This window comes from Balaenoptera borealis, assembly GCF_965194805.1.
Source record: "Balaenoptera borealis genome assembly, chromosome: 2".
NCBI classification, from domain to species: Eukaryota; Metazoa; Chordata; class Mammalia; order Artiodactyla; family Balaenopteridae; genus Balaenoptera; species Balaenoptera borealis.
Window position 1 is genome coordinate 179,460,350 of NC_138867.1, and position 10,431 is coordinate 179,470,780.

The following is a 10,431-nucleotide window of genomic DNA, read 5'->3' on the forward strand; positions in this document are numbered from 1 at the left end:
GGTTGCAGAGGAGAATGTGGGAGCTTAAGTCGGGCTGGGTGGCTTGGGGGGGGTGCCTGTGGGGGTGGGAGGGCGAGGCCCTCGGTGCTTATGGTTCTTTTGGGCCGCTGGTCTCCCCGGCGCCTCTGGGCGGGGCCCGGTTCTCCCAGAGGACGGGGCGGGGTCGCGGGCCCGAGCGCCGCTCCCTGCGCAGCCTCCGCCCCCCGCGGCGGCCCCGCCCCCGTCGCCATGGGAACAGCCGCGGCGGCCCGGCTGGCGCGGAGCTCGCCTGCCTCGGTCTCCGCCGCTCCAGGGGCGGGTGGGGTGGTAGAGTCCGGGCTGCCGCCGCGGCCACCGGCGAGAGACCAGGAACGGGTGCGGGTCCCGGAAGAGAGCGCGGCTGCCGGCCGCTTGGTCCCGGTCCCGGTCGAGGCCAGGGTGAGGGGCGCGGCGGGGCGGGAGCGGGGGCGGTGGGGGAGGGGGGGGGTCCCCAGGACGCAAGAACAAAGGGAGCGGGGTGGGGGAACCGCGTCTCGACCCCCACCACGCAGCCCGGGCCGCGCGTTCGCACCTGTTGTGCGCGGGCCGGCCGGGTCGGGGTTTCCTTCTCCTTGCTCTTAGCGTCCCCACCTGCGCGCACGCCGGGAGTTGGGTGCCCGCGGGCCAGCCATGGGCGTAGCCCGGGGACAAAGGCGCGGGCGGGGGCTGGGGCTCGGCAGGGTAGGGGGGGCTGCGGCGGGTGGGGACGACGCGGGGGCGCGGGAGGGCGCAGCTTCATCCCTGCTTCCCGGGCGGGCCCCCTCCTCCGCAGGGCGCGCGGCGATGTGAGCCATGAGCGCGACGTGGACGCTGTCCCCCGAGCCGCTGCCGCCATCGACGGGGCCCCCGGTGGGCGCGGGCCTGGACGCGGAGCAGCGCACCGTGTTCGCCTTCGTGCTGTGCCTGCTCGTGGTGCTGGTGCTGCTGATGGTGCGCTGCGTGCGTATCCTGCTCGACCCCTACAGCCGCATGCCCGCCTCGTCCTGGACCGACCACAAGGAGGCGCTCGAGCGCGGGCAGTTCGACTACGCGCTGGTCTGAGCGGTGCGGCGCCCTCGGCCGGCCCTCCGCGGGGTCTCTCTCCCGGGGCCGATCCGACGGGGCGCCGCTGGGCCTGGACCGCGCTCAGGATCCTGCCCCCGAGCCCGCAGCCCGAGGGGGGAGGGCGTCAGGAGAAGTCCAACCCCTCCCCCCTCACACCCCTCCCATCTTCCCTCCTGGCCAGGCCGGAGCCCCACTTCGTGCCTTTATCCCGCCCTGTCCTCTCTCCGTAACTCACCGGCCTGGCTGGCCCCCGACTCTAAAGCCTGTGGGAAGAGGACGCCCGCCCCTCCGCCCCCAGCGTGTAGGTGGCTCTGCTATTGTCCTGCCGCCGAGCATGAGTGTCATGTCCGCTCCCGGGTTCGGGGACCCCCGTGTCCCTTTCCCTCCGTCCCCTGTCCTCAGGCCATCCTCACTCCCCCGCCGCCCGCCCCCCTAAGTGTTGAGCCCCTCCTCGGGCTCCGGCCCTGCGGGCTCTCCTGGGCCCACGAGGTGGACGCTGCATACCAATATGCCCTGCTCGGCCTGCTCCGGAGACAGCGACTGAAGAGCGACAATGGCTGCTGTGTCCAGGATGCGAGGCTCCTTCCATGGGGGGAAGAGCGCAGACAGGCTCCCTCCCGCCCCCAGCCCAGGCCCCAGTTCAGGTCAGCGCGCCCCTCCCTCTGTCACCACCTCCACCCCTCACTGGCCCTCCTGCCACCTCCCCCAGATCCCTCCTGCAACCCCCCCTCCCAGGCCCTCCCCTTGCTTTCTCACTCCTCCCTGCCTCTGAGCCCATGGTATTAATAAAAGCTATTATTGAGCGCTTACTGCATGCCAAGCAGCGTGCTGAGGTAGCTCCTCCCGTACTTGGTCTGTTCTCTTTTCGGGACCCTGTTACCATGCTCATTCTACAGGCCAGGGGACTAGGGTCCAGGCAGGTTGAGTGACCTGCCTATAGCTGGCTTCTAGCCAGGCTAGAATTTGAACCTAGGGCTGACTTCTGCACGCTCTTAACAGCTGCCCAGGGCTGCGAAACACCCAGATGTACACTCTGGGGGACCAAGGCGTAACCATCTCCATCCCCCTCGCTCCAGGAACAGCCAAGACCACCCTTCTTTCCCTTGACTTGAGGAGACGCTGGGGGCCATGGAATGGACTTAGCCTGGTAGGGAGCCGGGATGGGGTGCCCTCAGCCAGCCCTGGAGGTTGTCTCCAAGAACTGGCACGGCCTTCTGGTACTGTAACCACACCTGCAGCCCCAAACCTCTCTGACCTGGTCCCTCCGTCCCACCCTCAGCATGTGCACTTTGGACACCACGGGGCTGGTGCTGTGAGGCCTTGGTCATGGAGTGGGCTGGCTCCGCTCCACGGCCCGCCTTCGAGATGTGTTGTGCGCCCCCAGGGGGAGCCGTGTGCAGTGTGTGTGGGGAGAGACGAGCGTTGCTATAAAAGGAAGGCTGTGTGAATGCACAGGCTCCGCGAACAGAAAATTCACTGGCTTTCAGAGGACTGGTTCGATTTGGGGGAAGGTGGTGCCGTAGGAGGACACCCGGTTCCCCCACCCGACCCTCACCAGCCTGCCCCTGAATCCACACGCTCAGGGAGGCTGAGGGAGGGGGGCCCCGCGCAGGGAGACCTGGCAGCACCTCTGGGAATTGGAGGCCTTTGGCAACGGCCAGGACCCCAGCCCCCTCCTCCACCCAGCTCTGCTCCCCCTTCCCTGCTCCTAAGGCCCCTCCAGCTCTCCCTCCCTCCCCCACTTGCTTCCCCAAGGCTACCTTAGGGACTCACTCCCCTCCCTCCAACTTCCTGCCACATGGGCAGCCCACCTTTAACCCTCCCGTGGTCAGGAGTCCAGCTCCCCTGACCTGGCCACCCTCACTCTGCTAGCCTCTCCCCTCCATCTGTATGATGGAGAGTCATTGGGCTCTGAAAACCTTTCCCCGGCACGGGTCAGGCTCAGGCCTAGACCCTCCAAACAACAATCAACAAGGGTCCCCTCACAGCCAAGCCAGGGTCGCTCCAGATGGCATCAGACTGGACCTGGTGCAGTGGCCTTTACCGAAGACCACACCCTCCTCCCTGGCATGTCCCCGCTCCGTCCCCAGGACTCCAAGCTATGGCTCCCTACCTCTGATTCTGGGCCCCCTCCCACCTTTAACTCACAGGAGAAAGAGAGCCAGGGGGATAGACCAGAACTTTATTCACAGTTACAGGACACTGGATACAGGACTTCAGGAGGGATGAGGAACCAGTGGGGGGAGTATTTGAGGGTGATTTTAGCCCAGCCATCTGGCTGGAACCCCCTCACCCCAGTTCTATGGCTGAAACCCTGTACAACTTTACTTCATTTTTTTTTTTTTCGGCCATGCTGCACAGCTTGTGGGTTTTTAGTTCCCCGACCAGGGATTGAACACAGGCCCTCGGCAGGGAGAGCGTGTAGTCCAACCACTGGGTCGCCAGGGAATTCCCTGTGCTTCCATTTCTGAGACCCGTGCTGTATCGAGCATCTTATAGGCGACCTATACTGCACGCTGCGCCAGGGACCTTCCACTGTGGCAAGATCCTCAATGACAACCCAGTGCCAGCCCAAGCAGGATTGAGGGCCTGGGGGCTCACCGATGTCTGGTGTGTCTGGTGAGGTGCTGGGCCCCTCACCTTGCAGGGGTGGCCACCTGGCCCAGAAGCTCCAGGGGTACCAGGAATGGGTTCAGGGGGCAGATCCCAGCTGCTTGCCAAGTGGATATCGGTTCGCTGGGCCCAGCATTCTCAGGGGCCTGAGGAGTGGCCTGGCCAGCCTCCTCTTGCCCCCTGGAACCTGTCCCGTCAGCCTCAGCCCCAGACCCCAGGCCCCCACTGGCAGGGTTGGGCTGGGGGGCCATCAGGTGTAGGTACATATCCGACATATGTTCAACCAGGGCGGTGCAGGGCAGGCGGGACAACTCCTCAGGAAGTGCCATGAGCAGGTCAAGGACCACAGCTGACTCTGGTGATGGATGGAAAGGGGACGGGTGAGGGAAGGGCGGGGCTTGCCGCCGGAGACTCCCACGGCCAGAGACTCCCACCCCCAGATCGTCGGCCCCTCCCTTCTCACCAGCTGCGGAAAGCTCAGGGCCTCGGCCGCCGCGGGAGATGGACGACAGGTACTTGTAGATCTTCTCAAAGTCCACAGAAAAGTCTTCCTCAGCGGACGGGCCAGCCAGGGACTCAGAGGACGCCTCAGGGGCAGGGCCTTGTGTCTTGGGGGCGGGGCCAGGAGACTCCTGCCGTCGAGGGGCCTCAGGGGCGGGGCCAGGAGCCTCAGGGCCCAGGTCCTCCTGCCCTCCAGGGGCGCTGAGGAGCAGCAGCTTTCCACGAGCCTGCGTGGGCTTGGGGGGCTTGGAGTGCAGGAGGCTGTTGGGCTCCGTGGCCGCGATGGTGAGCACCTGGCAGGCAGAGAGATCAGGCAAGGAAAGGCAGAAGTGTCCCCGTGGGCTACTCCCCTGCCCTGCAGGAGACAGCCTTCCACCTCCAAATCCTCCCTGCCACCCTGAGGAAGGCGTCACATTCAGCAGAGGGCCTCAGAAGTGCGGACACTGAGGCTAGGGTGTCCGGTGACGGACGAGAGTCACAGAGCTGGCAAGAGGAAGGGACCCAGGAACCAGGTCCAGCTTAATTAGACTCAAATATATGACCCCGTCCCCGGGATACCCCCATCCTGCCTGGGGGATGGCTGTACCTGTGAGAAAGCCACGGTCAGGGCCTCCTCCAGCGGGCCTGTTATCTTCTCAGCCAGATCCATCCACACCTGGGTAGAGCAACCAGAAGGTGCTCAGGGATCAACCCTCAGGAGTCCCCCAAGCCCTACCCCTCCTGGGGCTCCCCTGACCAGGTTATCCCCCCAACTCCCACCTCATCCTCCAGGGGCCGGCCCTGGGGAGCCTCACCCCGCCTCACCTCGATGGGGGCCGGGGTCTGTGTTTCCCGGCGCCTTGGACCCTGTGGGCCACCTGGATGCATCATCTGAGTAGCCTTTCGGACCACTCGACCCTTGAGGTGCCGGAGAAAGTCCTGGATCTGGGGAAGTGAGGGGATGAGGCCAAATGGACCTTCTAGAAGCCCAGGGCTAGGCAGTCCTCTGCCTGCTCCAGGGCCGGCCACTGCTCCTAGCCTCCCGCTGGCCCGGAGTTAAGGGTCATAGGGACTCTGCCCAAGGGTCTTGGGCCAAGGCCCCAGGTGTGACCAGCTACCCGACAAAGATGTAAGGCCCTGGCCGGTTCTGGCTCCTCCCCGCAGCCAGGGCCCACCCCCGTGCTAAGTACTACCCTAGTCACCTACCCGCTTCGTCCACTCCGCCCCATTTCCTGACTCTCACTTCAACCTCATTCCCGCCCAGTCCCTCTGCGCCTCCCACCCAGTCCGGGGCCTCCGCTCTAACTCAGAGTTCGCCCCGCCCCTAAATCTTGGCTTCGCCCCGCCCCTCAGCCTGCCGCAGCACTGCCTCCTTCTCGCCCCGCCCCTCGGCTATGTTCCGCCCTCGCCCCGCCCTCAGCTTCTCGCAGGCACACAAGGCCCAGCCTTGCACTAGTCCCGCCTCCTCCGGCGTTCTTCCGGTTCCTCAACCTCGCCCCCGCCTCACCCTCGACCCGTCCACTCCAAGGCCCCGCCCCCAAGCCTCACTCTCGTCCCGCCAACTCCCAGGGCCCGCCCCTCCGCAAGCCCCGAACACATCCTAGCCCCGCCTCCAGCCTCGCTCCCATCCCGAGACCCCTCTCACCTCGACCTCGCTCCGGCCCGACAGCTGCCGGGCCAGTTCGGCGGCGTCCGGCTCCGGCTGGCCCCGTCGCGCCTGCAGTAGTCGTAACAGCTGCCGCTTCTCGCGGGCGCTCCAGGTCGCGGGGCCGGTCACCTCACCCAGATAGCGCGCCGGGGCCGCTCGCCGCCGCTGCGGGGGCTTCATGCCGGTGAGGCGGGTGAGGGCGGTGTCGTCGTTCCGGGGCCGTTTCCTTAGTGGGCGGGGTTACGGCGGCCGCTGGGGCCAAAAGACCCCGCGCGGAAGCAGACGTAGATGGGGGCGTGGCTCTGCGTTTGCGGGCCGAAGGGAACTGCCTCCCCGGGAAGTAATGGGGAGACTGGCATCTAACTGAGGCGGAGGCGAACGAGACCCCCCGCCCGCATTCTATCTCATTCGTGAACTGGAGCCAAGTTCTTAGATCTCGTGCCCTCCCTCCCTTCCAGGACTACGTCTTGTGAAACTCCTATTATGTGCTTTGTAGCCAAGAGCCTGGGCTGTGGGGTCGGCCAGCCCTGACTGGTGAGCAAGTGATTTGGCCTTGCCGAGCCTCAGTTTCCTCAACCGTAAAATGGAGCTAATAGTCCCCCCCTTGTCTATGCTCTGAGGAGGGAGAAGCTCGGGCAGGAGGGATTTAAGGACCTTTAGGCTAGACGGAGAAGAAGACTGGAGCAGAGGCCTGAGCTCGAGGCCCTAGCGAGGGCAGGGTCCGGGCGTTGGGAGTGGAGAGCGGAGAAATCCTGGGGTTGAGAAGGCAGGTGGGCGGTGCAGGGGTGGAGAAGGAAACGAGGCTTATTTTTAAATTTAAGCTGGTGGGGTTGGGTGTCCCCTTTTTGTTTGGGACAAAATGCCCTTGGGGCTCCCCTGGGCGGTAACCGCACACGTATATATAAGGGCTTATGAGCCCCGCCCCAAAGCTCCACCCCTCCAGTCTGGACCTTTTCCACCCTGGAATCCCCACCCCCGCGCCACGCGCACACGCAGACTTCAGAACGCTGCAGTTCAGACCAGATGTTTATTCTGAGCCCAGGTGGGAGGGTGGGAGGAGGAGCAAGAGGGGGCGCGGGGCGCAGGGATCTTAGTCCCATCGAGTCTCAGGTCCTGGCGGGCCTGGTCCAAGGCTGTGGCTGCTATGTCTCCGGACCCTGATGGGGGCGCGCTATCTCTGGAGAGGGGCGACTCAGGCTGAGCAGGGGAGAGGACGCTACGTCAGGTCACCCCCTTCCCAACCGATCATTGGCCGTCCCATCAGTCTGTGTGCCGGGGCGAGGGTGGGTGCTAGGTCTGAAACCCGAATTCTCCTTGCCTAGTGTGCCTGTCTGAGGTGTTGAGGTTCTTTCTTACGACACTAAGCCCGCAGTCGGCTGCGGGTCACCCACTACGTGATTTCGAATCCCAGCTCCACCAAATTTTGTGACCTTTGGCAAGTTAATTTCAGAGAGTACCTCATTTTTAAATCTCTATTATGGGGATTATAAGAGTATCTACCTGAAGCTGGTTACAAGGATTAATATGCGTAAAACATTTGGTACTCCGCCTGGCAGAGAGAACACGCTATGAAGAGTCATTATCACCTCCCTCCTCCATCCGTCCTACCGGCCCCAGGTTACACTCCCCCCCTTCCCTCCCCCTAACACTTACCTGCCTCACTGGGGCCTCCTGGGCGGTGGGCCGCTGGGCGAGGCTCTCGGGGGCGGGCCGGGGGGCGGGGGCGCTGGAGAGGAGAGGCAGGCTGAGGAGTAGGGGTTGCCGCGCGCTGGGCCGGGGCAAGGGCGCCCCCTGGGGGGCTGCTGCAGGCGTAGCGGAAGCAGGTCTAGGGATGGTCAGGCCCGAGCAGGCTGGGATCGCTGTGACCAGGGGTCCGGACTCGTGGGAATAGGCTGGGGCCCAAGCGGAGATCCCGGCGGACCCAGGTTGGTACCTGAGTGAGCGCAGACGAGGCCGAGCCCGGCGGCCAGAGCGGCGCCCAGCACGAAGGCGGCCAACACAAGTGCTACCACCGGCGCGGGCTCCAGGACCCCCGGGGCCGGCGCGGGAGGCTCGGGTCGCACGGCTGTGCCGGGGACGCCCTTGGGTGGCCCTGTGAGGAGTACAACGCAGAGACTGGGCTCATGCCTCAGATGTCCTCCCCATCCCCCTTCCCGACCCCAGAGACCCCCGCTGAGGACTGCTGCGTGCTCACTGGGGGGCAGCCGCGGCACCGTGACCACGATGGGCTGCGTCAGCGTGTGCAGGTGAGGGCTGTCGGCACCCAGACTCTCATCGCGGCCACTGCCAGCGCCCGCGCACGCCTCATCCTGAGGCAGACACTGGGAGGAGGGGGAGGCAAGAGGCGGGGACGTCAGGGCCCCGGCTCCAGGGGCGGGTCCCCAGGGCTCCCAAGAGATCTGTGTCCAGCACTATATTGCACCCAGGTGTCGCACCACTAGACCCCTGGAAATTCGGCCCCTTCGGACGTCCCTGCGCCCAACCCCAGCCTGAGACCCAGTGCCTACTCCCAGTTTCGAGGTACCTCCGCCCCCACGTCCAAAAGCTCCCAGACCCCCAGATCCCCAAACCCTAAGGGGCTTCTCCCTCAGATGCCAGAGGCTCTTGTGCCCAGCCCCCGACGGGCCCGGGCGCCCAGATTCCCCGCCCCGTGCCCTAGCACCGGCGACGGTGGAGACAGCGTCAGAGGCGCAGGCGCCTGGCGGGCTCCCCGGAGGCGGCGGCAGCGGCTCAGCTGGCAGTGCAGGAACTGCACAGAGGCGTTGAAGACCGGGCGCAGGCGGAAGCTGAAGCGCGCGGGGCGAGCGGCACCTGGGAGCGGCCGCGGTGTCGGGAAGGTGACCGAGGAGTCGGCGGAACAGCCCCCGCGCAGCAGCGCCAGGGCGGGGCCCGGGGTCGGGCGTGAGGATGGTGTCACCGAGCAGCGGTGCAGGGCCATGCCCCAGCGCGGGGAGGGACGGGCCAGGGCCGCCTGGGGGGCGGGGTCGCGGTCAGGGTCGGCTGCCCCCACCGGCTGCCACCCGGCCTCGGTGAGCCCCCCGTCCGTACCTGCACGAACACGCGGCTGTCGGCCGGGACCTCCAGCGGCCACGCGCGGCGCGGGAAGGCGTCCTCCGCGTCCGACAGCTCCAGACTGAAAAGGGGTCGGCGCAGCCTGGGCCCTGGCGCCGCGGGGAACGGGGACGCTGGCAGGGAGAAAGGGTGGCACAGGGGAAGGAGGATGCGCTGTCCCTTAGGCCCCCCTGCCAAGTGAGCCAACCTCGCCTCCACTGCCTACTTTGGAAAATGGATGCAGTTGCGGTGGAGGATTCACCCGCGCTCATCTCCGCGCTTCCCACCGCCAGCTGAAAAGCAGCTGTGATGTACTCCCTGGAGACCTGGGGGACATCCCAGCCCAGCCCCTGAGCCTGGGCGCAAAGCTGCGCCTTCCTGGGGAGGAGCCCCCTTCCCAGACCTCTACTTCTCCACCCCCAGTGAGCGAGGGAATCCCTGGCCGGGAAGGGGTCGAGGGGCACCTGATGGTGGAGGGTCTGCCTGGGTGAGGTCAAAGGTCCTCCCCTTCTGGAGTCTGAACCCCCCGCTCACCCACCGAGGACCAGGGGCTCCTCTGGGGTCACAGCAGGGCCGTTTGGGGGGAGGGTGCCGGACCCATTCTTGCCTTTCTAAGGGGAGGGAAGAATAGCAAGGTGCTCTCCCCCCAGCACTTTGGGCATCGTGGAGGCCCAGCCTGGCCACCAGGGTCTGGGCCTTTTCCCTTTGTCGGTGTTCCTCACTCACTCGCAGGCTGAGGGCAGCAGCGGCAAAGGGTAGAGGCACAGGGGAGCCTCCACTGGGGTGTGTGATCTCACACACACATGCACCACAATGACACAGACCTCTGCCTTAAGGAGGCGCTCAGCTGGGGTCCTCATCAAAGGATGTACTCAAATGTCCAGGATCACCGGCACAGACAGTCCCTAAAAGCATTGGCGCAGACTGCTCCCCTCCCACAGCCCTTGGTCTCACCATGGCTGCCGGGACCTTGAAGAAGTTGGGGATCCCAGAGAACCTGGAAAACGGGGGACGGGGCAGACCCCACCTCCCACCCACCCCCGTTCCCCCAGGGGGTTGGATGAGAGGGTGCACTGAGAAAGGGTAACACGGGAATGGAGGTGTGCTGGGCCATGTCCCCTTGCCTGTACATACCAGCTGGCTCGCTGGGCACGGTGGTCGTCCCTGGGAGCAGGGCCAGCAGCAGGATCACGGTGCCCAGCATGCTGGACCGGCTGAGGCAGCACTGGGCCCAGCAGGTGGGCAGGCGGCTCTGGCCTTGGCTGGGGGGCCATTTGGGGAGGCAGGGAGCGGGGGCGGCACACTGATGGGCCGACATCAGAGCCCACGGCCAAGGCCTGCTGGGGATTAAGGGCTCTCTGGCCAGACCAGTAGCTATCCGGTTGGGGGGAGGTCCCTCACACTGGCCATTAGATATGGGGCTAGTCACTACAAACACCACCCCACCAGCCCCCAGCCCTGCCTGCCTCTCTTCGCTGCAGAGGCCCCATCCACCAGAATGGTCCCGATCCCCCAGCCCCCTAGCCCCAAGGTCGGGGCTCACGACCCCTTCCCTGGCCCCTTCCCCCACCTCACTG

The 10,431-nt window shown here is 65.7% G+C and overlaps 3 protein-coding genes across 6 annotated transcripts; 1 reads left to right on the plus strand and 2 right to left on the minus strand.

Moving 5' to 3' along the window:
* The first annotated feature begins 211 nt into the window (after nucleotides 1-211).
* CTXN1 (cortexin 1) lies at nucleotides 212-1,910 on the plus strand. Its single transcript, XM_082379985.1, has 2 exons — nucleotides 212-417; nucleotides 791-1,910. The coding sequence occupies exon 2, from the start codon at nucleotides 811-813 to the stop codon at nucleotides 1,057-1,059; it is 249 nt and encodes an 82-aa protein (XP_082236111.1). The 5' UTR covers nucleotides 212-417; nucleotides 791-810; the 3' UTR covers nucleotides 1,060-1,910.
* A 1,320-nt stretch (nucleotides 1,911-3,230) lies between these two features.
* SNAPC2 (small nuclear RNA activating complex polypeptide 2) lies at nucleotides 3,231-7,475 on the minus strand. Its single transcript, XM_082381644.1, has 6 exons — nucleotides 7,457-7,475; nucleotides 5,801-6,029; nucleotides 4,981-5,100; nucleotides 4,763-4,831; nucleotides 4,139-4,469; nucleotides 3,231-4,030 (listed from the first exon to the last, which is right to left on the minus strand). Exons 2-6 carry the CDS (start codon nucleotides 5,981-5,983, stop codon nucleotides 3,699-3,701), a joined length of 1,035 nt encoding a protein of 344 aa, XP_082237770.1. The 5' UTR covers nucleotides 5,984-6,029; nucleotides 7,457-7,475; the 3' UTR covers nucleotides 3,231-3,698.
* On the minus strand, nucleotides 6,817-10,370 carry TGFBR3L (transforming growth factor beta receptor 3 like). Of its 4 annotated transcripts, XM_082381642.1 has the most exons (7): nucleotides 9,989-10,370; nucleotides 8,852-8,988; nucleotides 8,466-8,774; nucleotides 7,998-8,124; nucleotides 7,737-7,895; nucleotides 7,457-7,529; nucleotides 6,817-7,000 (listed from the first exon to the last, which is right to left on the minus strand). In XM_082381642.1, exons 1-6 carry the CDS (start codon nucleotides 10,170-10,172, stop codon nucleotides 7,462-7,464), a joined length of 984 nt encoding a protein of 327 aa, XP_082237768.1. In that variant the 5' UTR covers nucleotides 10,173-10,370; the 3' UTR covers nucleotides 6,817-7,000; nucleotides 7,457-7,461. The 4 variants fall into 4 exon arrangements, with proteins under 4 accessions (XP_082237768.1, XP_082237769.1, XP_082237767.1 ...); XM_082381643.1 differs by lacking the exons at nucleotides 6,817-7,000; nucleotides 7,457-7,529 and having other exon boundaries at nucleotides 7,537-7,895; nucleotides 8,466-8,614; XM_082381641.1 differs by lacking the exons at nucleotides 6,817-7,000; nucleotides 7,457-7,529 and having other exon boundaries at nucleotides 7,537-7,895.
* Between the last annotated feature and the right edge of the window lie 61 nt (nucleotides 10,371-10,431).